This window comes from Schistocerca serialis, chromosome 1 (genome assembly GCF_023864345.2).
Source record: "Schistocerca serialis cubense isolate TAMUIC-IGC-003099 chromosome 1, iqSchSeri2.2, whole genome shotgun sequence".
NCBI classification, from domain to species: domain Eukaryota; kingdom Metazoa; phylum Arthropoda; class Insecta; order Orthoptera; family Acrididae; genus Schistocerca; species Schistocerca serialis.
In genome coordinates this window covers 1,030,663,727-1,030,683,205 of record NC_064638.1, presented here as the reverse complement: position 1 = coordinate 1,030,683,205, position 19,479 = coordinate 1,030,663,727, and the positions used below count along the sequence as shown (strand labels likewise).

The window sequence follows — 19,479 nt, the reverse complement described above, 5'->3', positions numbered from 1 at the left end:
AGCCTCGATCCGGCACGCAGTTTTAATCTGCCAGAAAGTTTCGATGTACAAGTTGTATATTACATTACGTTCGCTCTATTTTCCTCAGAGTTCGAAAGAGTATAACCCTGTAAACACTGTCAGAAGTTTTCTTTACACCTACAGCTGCTAGCCCCTTTCAACCTATCTTCTATGCTGCTTCATATGGTCAGTACTGCCTCAGGTGTTCCAGGGTTTCTTCGCAACACAAACTGATAAACCCCGAGGTCAGTATAAACTTTTTTAATACCTATGATCGTTTATTTTGGGCGTGTTTCTGTCTTAAAGTCAGTATATGCAGTATTGGTATAAATAAATAAGCACAATGGCACAAGAAATTTATTTTTTACAAATACAGTAAGTATAAACAAGATGTCACAGTTGAAATGCGACTCCTCAAAGAACTGAGTGTGAGGACGCTGTGACGGCAGTCGATGTCGTCAGGTGCTGGCTGCTGACGGAAGTATCCAGAAGTCGAGATGAAGGGGTCGCTAGCCCGCCACACACAGCCCGATGAAGCTGATGGTTACCGCTGCAACACCAGAATATTGTGTCAGTACCAGAGCAACACTTCTAGAAGGCTGCTTACATAACACCTTGCTTTTCAAAAAACATGGCTCTGAGCACTATGGGACTTAACTTCTGAGGTCATCAGTCCCCTAGAACTTAGAACTAATTAAACCTAACTAACCTAAGGACATCACACACATCCATGCCCGAGGCAGGATTCGAACCTGCGACCGCAGCAGCAGCGCAGTTCCGGACTGAAGCGCTTAGAATCGCTCGGCCACACCGGCCGGCCATGGTAGAAGATAAGTATTTTTAAAGAAAGACACTTTTAAATATAATCAATATAGAGAGAGGCGGAGAGGGTCAAATTTGGTTCAAAATGGTTTAAAGCACTATGGGACTTTTGTAACATCTGAGGTCATCAGCCAGCATCTCGTGGTCGTGCGGTAGCGTTCTGGCTTCCCACGCCCGGGTTCCCGGGTTCGATTCCCGGCGAGGTCAGGGATTTTCTCTGCCTCGTGATGGCTGGGTGTTGTGTGCTGTCCTTAGGTTAGTTTCCCCGGGTTCGATTCCCGGCGGAGTCAGGGATTTTCTCTGCCTCGTGATGGCTGGGTGTTGTGTGCTGTCCTTAGGTTAGTTAGGTTTAAGTAGTTCTAAGTTCTAGGGGACTGAAGACCATAGATGTTTTAAGTCCCATAGTGCTCAGAGCCATTTTTTTGAGGTCATCAGTCCCCTAGACTTAGAACTACTTAAACCTAACTAACCTAAGGACATCACACACATCCATGCCCGAGGCAGGATTCGAACCTGCGACCCGAGCAGCAGCGCGGTTCCAGACTGAAGCGCCTAGAACCGCTCGGCCACAGTGGTCGTCGTCAAATTTGGGTGGTTAGTAACGGCCTTTTCAAGGCAGGATGCTGCCAAACATTTGTATCAATTTACCGAAATAACGAAAAACCTAAATCTGGATGCTCCGATTGGAATATTAACCTTAAACTTTCCGAATACAAGGCTAGAACCTTAGCGAATGCAAACCACTGCAAAGACTTTGAAGCTCAGTGTGCAGGGCATCCCTCCTAAAAGTCTCCACTTTCTCTGATCTTTCTGTAGATATTTGCAATTTTGTTTTTGCAACGTGTAGCTGGAGACAGGCCAACCAAATGCGGCTCATCACGTCTTTCATGAGATGCCCGTTGTCAACGGAAGACGTCAATTGGTTTCCCATTACAAGCAAAATAATTTTTAAATCGGAAATTCACGTGCCTATTCGATAGAGCAGACCCACATTAGTCTATAGCGAGATTCGTTTTATCGATATTTATTGACAGGAAGAGTAAAAAACGAAGAATAATATGTACTCCAGCAGCGACCGAGCAGCGCTGCTACTGTATGGCGGTCAGGGCCAAGGTAGTGACGTTATTGACGTTATTGGTGGAGTACTGGTTATTCTTCGCGTTTTACTGGTTACTCTTCGTCCCTTTAATACATACCGATAAAACGAATGTCGCAATAGACTAATGTGGGTCCTGCCCGCATCTCGTGGTCGTGCGGTAGCGTTCTCGCTTCCCACGCCCGGGTTCCCGGGTTCGATTCCCTGCGGGGTCAGGGATTTTCTCTGCCTCGTGATGGCTGGGTGTTGTGTGCTGTCCTTAGCTTAGTTAGGTTTAAGTAGTTCTAAGTTCTAGGGGACTGATGACCATAGATGTTAAGTCCCATAGTGCTCAGAGCCATTTAATGTGGGTCCGCTCTATTGAACAAGAGCGTAAAATTCCGCTTTAAACATCATTTTGTTTTGAAAGTGAAACAGACTGACGCCTTCCGTTGACAATCGACGTCGTATAAAAGACGTGATGAGTAATACAGGGTGGGCCATTGATAGTGACTGGGCCAAATATCTCACGAAATAAGCATCAAACAAAAAAACTACAAAGAACGAAACTCGCCTAGCTTGAAGGGGGTAACCAGATGGCGCTATGGTTGGCCCGCTTTTATTACATATTCGTGTAGTACATAAAGAAATATGAATATTTTAGTTGGACCACTTTTTTCGCTTTGTGATAGATGGCGCTGCAATAGTCACAAACGTATAAGTACGTGGTATAACGTAACATTCTGCCAGTGCGGACGGTATTTGCTTCGTGATAAAAAAATGGAAATGTCGTTTGGCTAGGGCCTCCCGTCGGGTAGACCGTTCGCCTGGTGCAGGTCTTTCGATTTGACGCCACTTCGGCGACCTGCGCGTCGATGGGGATGAAATGATGATGATTAGGACAACACAACACCCAGTCCATGAGCGGAGAAAATCTCCGACCCAGCCGGGAATCGAACCCGGACCCTTGGGATTGAGAGTCTTTCACGCTGACCACTCAGCTACCGGTGCGGACCTGCGTCGTGATACATTACCCGTCTTAAAATGGATCGTTTACCAATTACGGAAATGGTCGATATCGTGTTGATGTATGGCTATTCTGATCAAAATGCACAACGGGCGTGTGCTATATGTATGCTGCTCGTTATCCTGGACGACATCATCCAAGTGTCCGGACCGTTCGCCGGATAGTTACGTTATTTAAGGAAACAGGAAGTGTTCAGCCACATGTGAAACGTCAACCACGACCTGCAACATATGATGATGCCCACGTAAGTGTTTTAGCTGCTACCGCGGCGAATCCGCACCTCAGCAGCAGACAAATTGGGCGAGAATCGGGAATCTCAAAAACATCGTTGTTGATAATGCTACATCAACATCGATTGCACCCGTACCATATTTCTATGCGCCAGGAATTGCATGGCGACGACTGTGAACGTCAGGTACTGTTCTGCCACTGGGCATAAGAGAAATTATGGGACGATGACAGATTTTTTGCATGCGTTCTATTTAGCGACGAAGCGTCATTCACCAACAGCGGTAACGTAAACTATTGGGCAACGGAAAATCCAAGATGGGTGCGGCAAGAGGAACATCAGTGACCTTGGCGGGTTAATGTATAGTGCAGCATTATGGGAGGAAGGATAATTGGCCCCCATTTCATCGATGGGAGTCTACATGGTGCAATGTATGCCGATTTCCTACGTAATGTTCTACCGATGTTACAACAAGATGTTTCACTGAATGAGAGAATGGATGTCCGGCACTTAGCTCGCGTGCGGCTGAAGCGGTACTGAATAGTACATTTCATGACAGGTAGGTTGGTTGTCGAAGCACCAGTCCATGGCCCGCACGTTCACCGGATCTGACGTCCCCGGATTTCTTTCTGTGGGGAAAGTTGAAGGATATTTGCTATCGTGATCCACCGACAACGCCTGACAACATGCGTCAGCGCATTGTCAATGCATGTGCGAACATTACGGAAGGCGAAGTACTCGCTGATGAGAGGAATGTCGTTACACGTCTTGCCAAATGCATTGAGGTTGACGGACATCATTTTGAGCATTTATTGCATTAATGTGGTATTTACAGGTAATCACGCTGTAACAGCATGCGTTCTCAGAAATGATAAGTTCACAAAGGTACATGTATCACACTGGAACATCCGAAATAAAATGTTGAAACGTACCTACGTTGTGTAATTTAATTTGAAAAACCTACCTGTTACCAACTATTCGTCTAAAATTGTGAGCCATATGTTTGTGACTATTACAACGCCATCTATCACAAAGCGAAAAAAGTAGTCCAAATAAAAAATTCATATTTCTTTACGTACTACACGAATATGTAATAAAAATGGGGGTTCCTATTTAAAAAAACGCAGTTGATATCCGTTTGATCTATAGCAGCGCCATCTAGCGGGCCAACCATAGCGCCATCTGGTGTCCCGTTCAAGCTAGACAAGTTTCGTTCTTTGTAGTATTTTCGTTTGACGCTTATTTCGTGAGATATTTGGCCCGGTCACGTTCAATAGATCACCCTGTTAGTTTAGGCTGACTGCACGTACACGCTACAAAAACGAATCTGGAAATACGTGCCGTAACTTATTACAAAGTCTTTGGATCAAACGTCTAGGGGAAATAATCTCCGTCGTGGGAAACAAATTTTGTCAGAGACAAAATGGTAGCTGACACACCCCGGCGATGCTAGGAGTCCTTTATTATTCTTCAGTCCTAAAATAACGAGATTTCGCTAATTAGGAGGGGCCTTGGTAAACGGACTGCACACTAGCTACCCCAATAGACCGATAGAGTGATTCCGGACAAGGAACTTTAACAATGAGTGTCCCTAAGATGAGGTTTATGCGGAACTAAAATACAGGTATCGGTTTTAACCGGCCGGTTTTCGCCATGGTAAAAGGGTGTACTGCTCATTACCTACCCCAATAGACTAATAGAGTGATTCCGGACAAGGAACCTTAACAATGTGTGTCTCTAAGAGGAGGTTTAAGCGGAACTAAAATACCGGTATCGCTTTTAACCGAAGCCATCCCTAAGTGAAGCCCGGCACCGAGCGCCTGCGCCGTGTAATGTACTCACGGTGGCCGCAGCGGTTGGCGCACTCGAGGATCTGCGGGTTGTTGTAGGTGACGCCGTCGGAGCCGCAGACGGGGTTGTACTGCGGCGGCGCCGGGCAGTCGCAGCCGGCCACGCGGCCGAAGCTGTCCACCGGGACGCCGCCGCCCGCCGCCGCCGCCGCCGCCGCCGTCGTGCTGATCGTCGTGGGCGGCGTGGGCCGCGGCCGGGGCCGCACCTGCGGCCGCTGCGTCGGCTCCTGGTCCTGGTTCAGCCACCAGGGCGAGCCGTCCCACCTGCTCCAGAACTGCGCCTCCGACACGCTCGCCGACGCTGCAGACAAACCGCTGCTTACTAGGAGCCACCGGTCAGTTGGCCTTACGGCACAAGTCTTCCCTCTGTTGGCTATTTGATAGGCTTAGACTAGAGATCAGATTTCATTAGTACTTGTTCCACACTTCGTAATGATGTGTGACTTGTCAGTTTATATATATATATATATATATATATATATATATATATATATATATATATATATATATATATATATATATATGTGTGTGTGTGTGTGTGTGTGTGTGTGTGTGCTGACAGAGGTAGTTACCAGACAAGTGGTTACAGTGTTACCAGATTGCCACTCCTTAACAACCTTTTTCTGCCGGATGGGCTCCAGCTATTATTCTGATTACACTCTTTTATACAATGAATACGTTTTTCCTTGATGATGAAGTACTGCAAAATATGATGCCATACGAAAGTAGGCACGTGAGGCAATACAGACCCTACGACTTATCTTAGAAAATAGATTAAGAAAAGGAAAACCTACGTTTCTGTGTTCGAGTGCTGCTCGAATGCTTGTAATCCCCACCAGGTCCAATTAAAAGGAAACTTCGTAGCAATTCAGAGGCGGGCCACTGGATTTATTACCAGTGCTTTGGATAACACCCAAGTATTACGGGGATGCTTCGGGATCTAGCAGAAAAAATTTAGAGAACCGGCTTTTGAAGTTGACTGCAGAACGATTCTACAGCCACTAACGTTCATTTCACGGAAGGACCAGGAACATAAGCTGAGATAAATTAGGGTTCGTATGGACGATAAAAAAGAAAGAAACATTCTTCCCTCGCTCCATTTGCGAGGATATGATTAGTAGTGGTACAATGTACCGCTCCGCCATGCACCATACGGTGGCTTGCGGAGTGTCTAAGTAGATGTAGATGTAGATGGAGACGACGTTTGAGGTGATGTGGACAGCGACGCCACTGGACAGTGAATGACTGGAAAAGTAGGACTTCGAGTGATTAATCAATAAAGTCAGTGGTAACCTGATGGAAGGGCTTAGGTTTGGAAAATGCACGAAAAACGTTACACACCATATTGTATAACGCCAACTGAATTACACAGGAGATGAAGTTACGATATTGGGGTATTTTTGTTGGTTAGCGTGTCATCCCCTGATTAGGCTTACGACAATTATATATGAGCAAGGATATGAGCACATGTGCACTCCTTACAGTAGAGGGAGAGTTCGGAGGTGATGATTGTATCACCATGGCGATACATCCTGTCACTAACAAGGGAACCTCCCCATCGCACCCCCCTCAGATTCAGTTATAACTTGGCACAGTGGATAGGCCTTGATAAACTGAACACAGATCAATTGAGAAAACAGGAAGAAGTTGTGTGGAACTGCGAAAAAATAAGCAAAATATACAAACTGAGTAGGCAACATCAAGGAGAACGTGAGTTCAGGAGTGCTGTGGTCCCGTGGTAGCGTGAGCAGCTGCAGAAGTAGAGGTCCTTGGTTGAAGTCTTCCCCCGGGTGAAAATTTTACTTTCTTTATTTTTGAATAGTTATTATCTGTCCGTTCGTTCATTGACGTCTCTGTTCACTGTAATAAGTTTAGTGTCTGTGTTTTGCGACCGCTTCGCAAAACCGTGCGATTAGTAGACGAAAGGACGTGCCTCTCCAATAGGAACCGAAAACATTTGATCGCAAGGTCATAGATCAACCGATTCCTCCACAGGAAAACACATCTGATATATTCTATACGACACTGGTGACGGCATGTGCGTCACATGACAGGAATATGTTGTCGACCCACCTAACTTGTACACTTGGCGAATGGGTAAAAAGATTCTTCTACCTTGCCCGATTTAGGTTTTCTTGTGGATGTGATAATCACTCCCAAGAAAGTGATGAAAACATAAGAGTTTGTCACATAAACTGAAAATAAAAATTAAACTTTTCACTTAATGGAAGATTTGAACCAAGGACCTTTCGTTCCGCAGCTCCTCACTTTACCACCAGACCACGGCGCTCCTGCGGTCCCAGTGTCCTAGATGTTGCCTATGTTCCCATGAACTACTCAGCTTGTATATTTTGCTTATTTTTTCATAGTTCCACACAACTTCTTCCTGTTTTCTCAATTGATCTGTGTTCAGTTTTTCAAGGCCTATCCACTGTGCCAACTTATAACTTAATCTGAGGGAAGTGCTATGGGGAGGTTCCCTTGTAAGCACTAATTGTGAGACAATAGTTTGTGGACAACAACATTCCTGAAATGGTCTGACCAACCCTGAGTCCCGACCAGAACTCAATGGAATACCTTTGGGATCAGTTAGAACGTCTCTCTCTTTTCAGATCCCATTGTCGAGCATCACTACCTTCTCTACTTTCGGCTCTTCAGGAAGAATGGAGCTGCCATTCCTCCACAGACATTCAGGTAGCTCACTGACAGTTCCTTAGAAGAGTTCAAGGCTTCATAGAGGCAAACGATGGTAAAATGCTCAATGTTAATGTCCGCTACTAGGTGTCGCGATACAGTTGATCAGATAGCGTAGTCTACAGGAATTTTATAAAACTCTAGGGTGCAGCTTCGTAGCATATAATTACTGGGTTCATTCAATACGCTATTGTTGTCACCAGTTCCCAGTGGAGCTTTTCCCAGCCCGGAGACAATGCGTGAGACTCCGTCTAACCATTCTAAGTGGGTTGTAGTTGGGGAATACTGCGCTGGCTTAGTATTAATGATTTTTCCATGGTGGCACTTATTTGCCAGAAACTGTTGGAAATACGCTTTGAACAACCTTGGCGCAGCAGTTGATCGGCAGCCTGTAGCCGCTGGGCAGCCATCCGTAAACTGCTCACCACAGTAGTGTCAGGTTGCAACTCCAGCAGTGTCTTTTGAGGCGAAAAGTCGGCTCGAATTTAACAGAGATGTACCTCAGTTCCGACTGTGGAAGACAATGAACATCGTTCCTACTTGTAGGGTATCCCAGTTAATTAGGAAATGAGGAAAGTGGGCAGTTGACACAACTCTAATTAAGACACCTTAAAGTTTAACACTAGGATATGTTCTCCTAGAATTTACATACAGCAGGGAGTAGCGTTCACTGACAACATAAACTACTAGAATTTACATACAGCAGGGAGTAGCGTTCACTGACAACATAAACTACTGACATACCAAAATTGTAATAAGTGAACACAGGAATCAACATAATTATCAGACGGACTTAAGCGACCCCTCGATTTTAAGCGCTGGAAAAAGTTGGATCCCTGTGAGAAATCTAATGTATTACAAATTGAGCTGAACCCATGAGGCAGCGATCGAGATGACGATAGATGGTCGTTGCGATGACTGCTTGTAGAAAAGTGTAGCCTCACGCAACAACGTTACGTAGTCCGCGCGTCTACTAGGAAAGGTGGCGAAATATGCGATCGACTTTTCTTTCCCCTGTTCAACAGAATGAGCAGACAAACTTTAATTTGACCGAAGGCGGTCAGGAGTATACCCGTGCGTGTCGGATTCTTCTTGCTGCAACCGGTGGTCCGAAAAGCTGGCAAAACTGGGGTTGGGGCAGCTGCGCTCTGGGGTTTTATGGCGTTGAAAGGGAGGGCCAGTGGTCGAGGACTGCCTACCGGGACTTAGAGAACAGAAAATATCTTTAGTCCCCGGAGGTTTCCCAACCTGTCTTCACTACGCCCCCTCAAGCAAGTAGAAGAGCTGTTTGAGTTTTTGTCTGAATTTGGTTGTCGCCATCTTAAGCTGTTAGTCAATTCTCTCAAAATGATCGCATCCGACGTTAGATTCCGGAATATTAGTCCTCATGATGTCAGGAATCAGTATATTACGCCCTCTTCGAATTTTTAATCAGAGGTGAACTTTTATCCATGATTTGGGGACTTTAAAATAAAATTTATAACATGATAACAAGTACACCAATGAACCATTAAGAATATATCCGGTATGGACAATCACATGTATTTATTATTAATTATTTGGGGTTTGTTTCTTTGTTATTCTGGCGAACACACAAGTGTGCGGCCAGACGCAAGACTAGCCTTACTAGGCCCGATGCGTGGCTGGAATCAGGGGGATAGGAGGCGGGTCGTTGGCCCTCTGAGAACGGTCTCATGTACCAGATCGGCAGCGAGAGTGCCTCACGATAAATTAAGTGTTTTTATCAGTAAAGAGTCAACGGCCGTGTCGACGTTGATACACAAGTTTCCTTCAGATAAGCAACGTCGGATGGGGCAGTGGAGACAGGAGAGGCGACGGCGTAAGATGTTTGTGCCAACGTCCTGAATTAATTTTTAAACCTCTCCGCAGTGTTCCAAGAAAGGAGGGCAAGCGACACTGTTGATGGTAATCAATCAGTAGGATGGGGATTTGAAGCTCGGTGGTCCCCTTGGTGCTATTCGCGAGTAGACCATATGCCGACACACAACACGAACAACACTCCGCACTCGCGCGCGCGCGCGCGCGCGCGCGCACACACACACACACACACACACACACACACATAGAGAGAGAGAGAGAGACATTACAGTCACCTACATTAACAGATATACTTCCTCACACAACTCATACTTAGCGAAAGAAAAGTGCCTTCGGGCTCAAATTCTGGGGAATGCCTTTCCGCTAAGGCGATTGAACCTCCCTTCGAGGTCTCCCAGCTATTCATGCCATACGTCTCTACTTTACTTATCAGTGAAGAAAGCTTTGAAACAATTCGCAGGAGCGTTTCCATGTGCTCCCAGTTTCTATGCTAATCTTGGAGTTTGGTGTGCAAACATGTACGAAGAAGACTCAATTAGCTAGCTGGTTTAATAGACGAGGAGAACTTGGCCCAGGTCTAATATAAGTCAATAAATTACGTGTAGTCCCTTGGAAACTAGAAATGTTGCGTTTTGATAGTGTCCTTTTCCTTTCACTTTTGAACTCTTATCCTTTTTTTTAATTTTTTAATTTTTTATTTATTTTTTATCGAGTTGATTATCTGTGGTACCTGCACGTGGAACTAGAAACTGGTTGGAAGCTATGTGGTGGCAGTCTGCGATGCGCGTTTTCCGATCTAGTGGTCGGATCTGAAGGCCTCTGGAAAGTAGATTGTTACAGGGCACTCATTAGCCGTATAGGAGTATAGACCATTTTAACTCTGTCTCGCGGTTCAAAGCGAAGCTGCGTGACCCTTATTTAGACTGCTTTAACTGTACAGCAGAGGAGAGTTGTCCGTAACATCCATCACATGTACAGCGTAGTCATAAACAGTCTGAAAAGCTTGTAAAGATGTTGTAGGGTAGATTGTGTTGCGAAATACTTGTTAAGAAAACAGTGCGATGTGTTGCGCCGTTTCCGACTTGATTAGCATTGAAGTTAGCCGGTCAGGCCGACGCGGGCGCAAATTCAAGCGGCCCGCCAGAGACGGTGTCGCCAAAGAAGTCCTCGTTTGGTTTCCTAAAACCGAACAAGAGAACGATACAGAAATTGGACATAGGACCGAATCTGAACCAAACGCTGAGCAGTTTCGTGCGCCATCATCTACGCTATGAGAACAACTTACACCAATTGTATTGGGCGGGCAGCTTGAATTTGTGCGGGCAATGACCTGATAGGCTAACTTCTATGTCATTTGTCTCGGAAAAGGCGCAGCGCATCGATTTCTTTTCTTTGCAATTATTTCTCGTCACAGTCTATCGCGCAATACCCTTATAAGTTTTCCAGTCTGCAACTGACCATCCTTTAAATCGAGTCAGATGGGGAAAAAGTAATTAAACTGTTTGTATTTAAAAATTAATCCCAACCTGTTAATAAATTTATCTCTCTGTGAAAACGGTCAGTGTCTTAATGGAAAAATATTTATGTTCCCTAAGAAACCATTATTTTACGTAGGTGTGCACTTATTCGTCCGAAGCAAATCGACGACCTCGAACGTCTTTCTTCGAGCCTCCAAAAATATAGAAATTGCATGGGGAGAGATAGGGACAGTATGGTGGATGTGCAAGGGCTTCCCAACGAAACTTCTCAAGTGTAAACGAAACAACTGTGGCAACATATCGATTGGCAGACCACCTTTCTGAAAAATCTACATTTAATATCGTGTTGAGAGAAATACATTGTCACATCTACAACATGTCTTAGTTGGCAACTTAAATTCTGGTAAACAAAGCAACTTTGTTTAAAAGATGTCTGCGTTGTTCGGGCCTCATTTTACGAATCACAAATTTTCAAGCTTTGCTGATACGGTATCCAACAAGGTGTCCAAGTGGCAACATGAATTCTGGTAAACAAAGTAAGTTTGTTCAAAAACCATCTGCATTGTTTGGGCCTCACTGTACGAATTACAAATATTTCATGATTTGCTATTACAGTATCTAATATATCATCCATCTTACCATTTTGCCTATACCACGAATTGCGGAATAAGAAGGAAATTTATCGATTTCTACCAAATACCTTGGCGTCATTTTCACAACAATAGGAGGAACGGGTAAAGCATAAGGGAAAATAAAACAGAAACGATTTTTTCACCAGCCGTTCAGTTCCCAGATCTAGCTCGAGTTTTAAAATTGTACGGCAGAATACAAAAATTTTTGCATTAGTTCTGATATAGTTCATTTCATTCTTCTCCAGAAATCTGAAACAACCGATGTAATAGATTCTTGCAAGGACATACCCTAATTGTAAAGCGATTTCTCTCATAAACTAGTGACACTTTGTGGCCACCATGACAAGAAATGAGGTGCAACGGCAAACTCTAACATCTGTAGCTCAAAATACAGTGTATACAGAACACGCTAGGAAATAGCACGAAGCAGGAATGTAGGTTAAAGCGTACTGCGCTTGTCGTCATCATCAAGCCAGTATAATCATGTGACTTACGTATAACGTCGTTTGTATGCATATTGAATTAAGACCGAGTCTTTAATATTACACCTGTTTACTCCGTTTACACACATTTATTAATTAGTAACAGTAAAGGCGGATAATAGTTGCTCCTATGGATGCAAATCTAAGTACATCAAAGGAAGAAAAGCCATTTTTGATAGATAATTCCACAAAGAGCAACGTTGTAATTTGAAAATACTGAGATACAACCTAATGAAGAGTTAATATCGTGAGGACTAATTTCTATGTAACTATACAGCCAGATATTTCTGAGATAATGGTTGACTACAATAATTATGTTCTGCGGCTCTGGATGTCCTCTCCACAGATATTCTTGCTCTTTGATAAACACACAGACATACGTTACTAGGCAGGCAATATCGTATTCAGCGCCACTGATGTCACTTTAGAGTAGAAATATGGCGGCCAGCGCAAAGGACTTGTAAGCAGTTGTTTATTTACTGATAAAACAGTCGTAAGAAATGGGGTTATGCTGATATAACTGTGTTACCTTTAGAGTTTTGCCAAAATGGTTAATAGATGCGTCGTGATTGACTGTAATTTCTCGTACAGCAGGTGGAAGATACAAGGAAAGGAACTTGTCACTATGTAAGAATAGCTAAAAACATCTTACGTATTTTTGCTTTTGTGCTGTATGTAATGCTAAATAATTGCATTACAGTTTGTCTTATCTGAAACACCGGCATTGATTAAATAGTTTATGTACATTTTAGAGGGTTTCATAATTCTAGAAAAAACAGACGTAGCTTAATGATGTTTTCTAACCAGTTTCGATCAACTTTGGCTTTTCTTCGAAAAATATGCTCGTTACGAAATTGCTCCTATAAGTGGAATGTGCTATTTGTCGTTCATAACAAGTGTCTTTATTCATTTGAGTGTTCTTTCGAAAATTACGGTCTTCTGTAAATGTCTGTATATGTACTTTGATGTCTTTCTCCTAATACAGTTCTACAGTGTATATGTTAACCTCAACTAGTACGCAAATATTTGCTCAAATACAGAATTTGATTAGCCTCGTAAAGGCTACAATGACATTTTATTTTAGAAAATCGTAGTAGTCCCATACACAAACGCGCTGACACCGCCATCTTACCTCACCAAACGTCGGGTTCCCTAAAAGACACATCTTTGCCAGTCTAGCATTGTGTGTCTGTGGGTAAGCAGCCTTGTCTACAGTGAATCTGCTGATTCCTTTGCCTCTGAAAAAAGTGACTGGAAAAACCGGGATAGTTGTTGGCTTCTGTTTTCACATTTAACAGAACAACTTTCGATACATGGGAAAATGAAACTATTGTAGACCTTAATGTTGTATAACACTCGTAACAAGCACGTTCTTTCTTCAAGGCACAATTGAAATGTGTGAAAATGCCGATTGTGAATAAGTATACTCGTATTCGTGGAGCGGAAATACAAGTTGAAAAGTTACGCTTTTGGAGCTGATGAGAGGACAGAAAAGTGTACTGAATTTCTGCCAATAAACGATAAGAAAATTTGTTATATTCTGCAGAATACAATATTACTGTAAGGACTTTGGCTTACTTAGTGACTGTATTGTATAATACCAATAAACTATTTATAAAACTGGTGACTCTGGGTTTTCCAGAAGAGCTCATTGTTGAGTGAACTAATTAAGCCCTTATTCCCGCCTCATATAGACGGATATACTGTTGTTGATTCCTAGTATTGCTTAACAGTGGTTTGTGTTGTCTACGAGTCGCGGAGTCCCTCAGAATAAATTTCTGGCGAATTTGTTGCAAACGCTGGTACCTAGTTGAGCAAATGTAACATTTAACGGTGAGCTGGACCATAGAGTTCTTTATATCGACGATGTAGTCTCGCCAGCCGTTCTAGTGAACAATTCAAACTCATGTTAAGTTGGTTTGGGCATTCAGACTAATTAAGCAATTCTGTAACGTAAACTAGATAGTTAATAGCTATCGAATTAATTCTTGCCGTTCCTTTATAAACTCAAGTTTTCTTTAGCTAGGTCATTTCATGAAAAATATAGCAACAAGTACAAAATCAAAAATGCAACTATCCATTGTTTCATACGCATACTGTCTGACTGTTGCCTGGGACAATAGGTGACTCTGTCAAAGTACTGTACCTTAAACAGTTGCAATCCGATGGTTCTGTTAAAAGTTTTCGGGAAATTTTACTATGTTGTAAGACAAAAGGCGAAAAACTAAACACACCTCACATTTATTTTTTGGGAACTCCTCTGGCTCAATATCATTTCGCCTGGTAATTAGCTTAATCTTCTGGAGTAAAAACTGCATGGGGGCTTAATTAAATAAAATGCAAATAATTTTAATTTTAGTAGCTGTCTGTCCGGTTACGCAGTCTCGTAACCGGTTGGCCCTGAGTAGTATTAGTACGCAATCTGACTGCATAGAATAACAACAAAGAATGAAAGGAAATTTCCGTTAACACAATTAATTAATGAAGTCCCCAGCAAACTATAAAAGCTACGAAACAACAACTACGAAACAACAAAGCACAAGTGTAACTGTTCTGTGTGTGGAAGTGTGATTCAACGTACACATCTCACACGGTTCTTCCTCAATAAGACAAGATATTTTAAACACCATTTATACTGAAGTAATTAAAAAAAAACAGAAATACTATAATTGCACATAGAAACCAGAATTACACTCTAATACATGAACACAAGCCAGATGCTTTGTTGACTGAACCTGTGACCAAGAGACATTGTTAGTTAGGAAATCTGAAATAAAAATATTTTGTTTTATTACCTCATATATATAGACGAAAAATACACTCTGATCATTACAACATCACCAATCGAACAGCATCGACTGTCTAGCCCATCAGAACAACTGCACACGACATGCTCACAACTAGTACTGCTATCGACATCCTCTCAACAAGCACTGACCACGGCGGCAATCTCTGAACTACAACTGCCCTCGACATTCTCTGAACAACTACTGCCAGTGGAAGCGGCGGAATAAAACTCTTTGGCGCAATCTCTGGCGCTGTGACTCAGTGTAGCCACCTTTCAAAACATGTAAATAAAATTATTGAACAGTATTTCTGTGTAACTTAACAGCTGCGTATAGTTACAACCATAACTAATTAATTTGTGTGTGCATCTTGCAGTTATAAGAGGAACGGATACAAATTACAGTTTCTCGAAACACATTCCAATACTTGCTCAAATACGAAAAGATATATGTAAATTCTGATTGACTCGGACACTGATGACGCACGCCAAATTTTTAGACCTGTCGTGCATCTGGAAAACCTTAAGAAGCAGTAATAAATTAAACTACTTGCTTACTGAATTTGACTTCTGTATACTTTAAGCTCTAGCCGTTCCACGAGATGAAAATTGTGCACAGCGTGGTATGCTCTTTGGTTCTCTGCAGTTTCTACGGTCGGTAACGTTCGCTTCATTACGTAAGATTCGTTGCTGGCACGGTGTGGAGGGGACGAGTAGAGCTCTCATTTTGTCGAGTCGGTCAGGTTCTTTATCTTGGATTTCCCATTCGCTAACAATTTAAGGAAAATTGAAGCCACGTGTTTGAGGTCTGGAACGTAACGTAAGCTGTCTTATTTAGTTCATTTGTTACCCTGTTCATAACACATTTTGTTGACAGTCTCACAGAAAGTCAATGCAGACGTTGTTTCTTGACGAACTTGTCAACCAGAGTTCATGTGCTTAAGTCTCTATTGTACAGTACGCCAAAATGAAAGCGTCATCAGTACCACTTGAAAATGGCTCAGAAGCCGAAACTGGGCTGTAACGATTTTGATAAATTTTTAATTTTGGTAAACGTTTGCAGCCGCGGTGGTACCATGGTTTTAACTTTCAATCAGTTCTGACAGTAACAGAAGTTAATAGCTCCAAACTTTGGTATACGAACTTTTCTTTCCACGAGAAGCGCAAACAAGCAGGTAATCCTGCTTCATAGTTGTTGCAGTCTTGTATGTATAGGTGCACGGTTATATGACGATTAAGTGATATTACAACAGCATTAAGACAGTGCAAAAACGAGTATCTAGTATACCACTCTCCACACCTCATTTGACAATTCGTTAACAATTTTGTTATAACCTCTACAAGCACGTACGATAATATGGAAGTAAATTCACATGTCAATAAGCGTTGCTTAATGAAGCAGCCTAGCTTCCAGATAACTAGTTCACAATTTCCCTGAGTAACCGAGAACCACAATTCACTGTGGTAGAGAAGGTTTATTAGCACCTTGTTCACTACACTGAACTAGCGTGGCACTTGACTGGGAGAATGGTGCAGACCGAATTTATAAAACCGTTCGCGCGTCGTACGGATAGGACTGTAAACGTATTTCACTGACATCGTTATGTGTACAATTATGAAACATATTTTGTGCTTGCGTGGGATGACTTTTCTGGAATCTGAACTGCTACTAAGAAACAACATGTTTCTCACAAGCTCTGATACTGTGAAATAAACCAGTCCGTTAATGAGACCCAGAAAGCTTCACATATCGTAGCTCACGTTTAGGTCATGCTTGCTGTCTTCAAGACAGTGTTAGGTGAAATTTCACACCTATTTTCGCGCCCACTAAACAAAATACCTGCATACGTAATGGCTGAACGGAGGTGCGGTTGGAGTGAAGTATTCCTAACCAACAGAATTCAGCATTTCCTAAAGTTGTATTCCACAGCTTGTATAAATTTTAGGTATAACATTATCCGGCAGGTGGCGTGGTTGCGTCCCTCACTACCGATCAGGATACCTGCGCTATTGGTCGCCGAATTTGGAGTTTTCACGCCTGCACGGTATCACCTTAGACTTACATATGGGAGGCTTCGGTCACAGCCCAGCCCAGCAGTGCGTTGGCCCCACCTCAAGACGGCGATCAGTTGCGCAGATGAGACATGGAAATTTCACAGCGGCGTCCGACGCCTCGCCCTAGAAGCATATCTACAGTAACACTATATTTGCTGTATGACAAAACCTATATTTCTGGATCAGGTGTAAAGCATAAGCAGCTTAGGATGGCACAAAAGATTTTTCCGAGAGACCACAATTTTTGTGACCACTAGCGGGAGAATCGCTGTGTTCAACACTCAAGTTCATTAAATTTAATAACCCAACTGAACTCACTGGAGAACATTTTGAGTGGGCTTTAGCGCTCATTAGTTACAGTCAGATTTCAAGAAGCTCACGACAAAAACGAACACTCGACAGAAAAAATAAAAAAGTACCGTCTTATTTCTTGCTGTATAACAAACTGTGGGTCCCCCCGTAAAAGGCTGGATAAGTCAGTTCAAAAGTCGGAAGAAGGCAAAGGCGTACTAGGACTATGCCTAGGAAGGCACTGTGGTGTTACAAACAGTCTTCGGATTTATAGCTTTTAATGAAATGTTGTTCAATGACGTCAGTTTTAAACGTGCGTGTAGGACTCGCGCATTGAGCGTTCCTAACGACTTAATTATGCCTGTTGTCGATATCGATACTGACAAGATATTGGTCTCGGGAACTTCAACAACGTACCAAAATCTCTACAGTAGTTACTGAGATTAGCCCAGACTTACAAAAAGAAGGGAGCAGTGGACTTCAGTTTAGGTATGTAGAGAGAGAAAATTCAACAAAACATATTTTATTTACTTGCTATAACATTTTATGTATGTATGCAGCAATGTTCGTCTATTATGCTTTTAGCGGACGATCACTGCAACTGCGTGTTCAATTAGCAAAAGAAATTTTTATAATGTTTCAGATTTTTTTAGTTTACTTGTGATATGAAACCTTGCTTCTTGCTTAATTTCATGATTCTAGGTCAACAGGGAATACCCAGCAGATTTTGAGAGTGAGTTTGCGAGTATCAAAATACATGTGACATAAATGGCCGTATCTTTTGGCTGCATTGACTTGGAGGCTTACAATCTCTACACCCGCAAGGGACCACAGACCTAAATATGTGACATAAATGGAACACGATGCGTTTACACGTTCCTGAGAAGAAGTCTTCTTAGCAGTCGGACCGTCAGACAAATGGACAAAAAGCCATCCTTTAAGGACCCGTTTTTACTGACTGAAGAGTAGAACCCTAAAAAAAGTTTGTTCATTGCGGACGCAAAAATGCTTCATCCCTAACGATTATTATTATACACTAAACAATGCCGCTCTCTTAGAAACAGCTCCATAAATCTGCAGCCCTCAAAGCTGAGGTTCATGATCGCGCCTGCCACACCGTATGTCCCTCGATGTGTGTTATCTGGGATAAGTACCAGCGTTAAAGTCGTGGAGACGCCTCGACTTACCGGCGATGAGCAGCAGCAGGCAGAGAGCGGCTGTCGTCATGTCTGCAGCGTGTGTCCTGCTCCTGGCGCGGAAGCTCCCTGTCCCCTTATATCGCAGACTCCGCCGGCACACGCCTCACCTCGCGTGTCGACACTTCCCCTCCCGCTGTTCGGCGCCTTCCGATGCTCCTTCTTCTGCTCTGACGCAACGGCTTTTCCTGGTACGGTAGCTGAATCGCCCTGTCTGCGCTTCTTTTACACTCTGTGACCTTGCTGGAGCGTTAATGGAAACGACGGCCGTGTTCCACTGGAGCAATGCCTTCTTGGCCTTCCACGAGGTTCGGAGCATCATTTCTGCAACCCAAAAGTAGTTTTTAGTTTACCTGTTAACTTCTAGTCATAATATACACTACTGGCCATTAAAATTGCTACACCACGAAGATGACGTGCTACAGACGTGAAATTTAACCGATAGGAAGAAGATGCTATGATATGCAAATGATTAGCTTTTCAGAGCAATCACACAAGGTTGGCGCCGGTGGCGACACCTACCACGTGCTGACATGAGGAAAGTTTCCAACCGATTTCCCATACACAGCCAGCAGTTGACCGGCGTTGCCTGGTGAAACGTTGCTGTGATGCCTCGTGTAAGGAGGAGAAATGCGTACCATCACGTTTCCGACTTTGATAAAGGTCGGATTGTAGCCTATCGCGATTGCGGTTTATCGTATTGGACATTGCTGCTCGCGTTGGTCGAGATCCAATGACTGTTAGCAGAATATCGAATCGGTGGGTTCAGGAGGGTAATACGGAATCCCAATGGCCTCGTATCACTAGCAGTCGAGATGACAGGCATCTTATCCGCATGGCTGTAAAGGATCGTGCAGCCACGTCTCGATCCCTGAGTCAACAGATGGGGACGTTTGCAAGACAACAACCATCTGCACGAACAGTTCGACGACGTTTGCAGCAGCATGGACTATCAGCTGGGAGACCATGGCTGCGGTTACACTTGACGCTGCATCACAGACAGGAGCGCCTGCGGTGGTGTACT

General features: G+C 43.3%; 1 protein-coding gene across 1 annotated transcript; it reads right to left on the bottom strand.

Moving 5' to 3' along the window:
- Positions 1 to 343: 343 nt before the first annotated feature.
- LOC126414019 (uncharacterized) lies at positions 344 to 18,602 on the bottom strand. The gene is made up of 3 exons (XM_050083312.1): positions 18,447 to 18,602; positions 4,996 to 5,304; positions 344 to 550 (listed from the first exon to the last, which is right to left on the bottom strand). Exons 1-3 carry the CDS (start codon positions 18,484 to 18,486, stop codon positions 510 to 512), a joined length of 390 nt encoding a protein of 129 aa, XP_049939269.1. The 5' UTR covers positions 18,487 to 18,602; the 3' UTR covers positions 344 to 509.
- Positions 18,603 to 19,479: the final 877 nt, after the last annotated feature.

Bases quoted from the DNA above. Each gene is read 5' to 3' on its own strand.
- LOC126414019 (XM_050083312.1), bottom strand. From the start codon at position 18,486: ATGACGACAGCCGCTCTCTGCCTGCTGCTGCTCATCGCCG. The intron at 5,305-18,446 runs GTAAGTCGAGGC...GTTTGTCTGCAG, and splicing joins CCTGCTGCTGCTCATCGCCG to CGTCGGCGAGCGTGTCGGAG. The intron at 551-4,995 runs GTGAGTACATTA...CTGGTGTTGCAG, and splicing joins CGCCAACCGCTGCGGCCACC to CGGTAACCATCAGCTTCATC.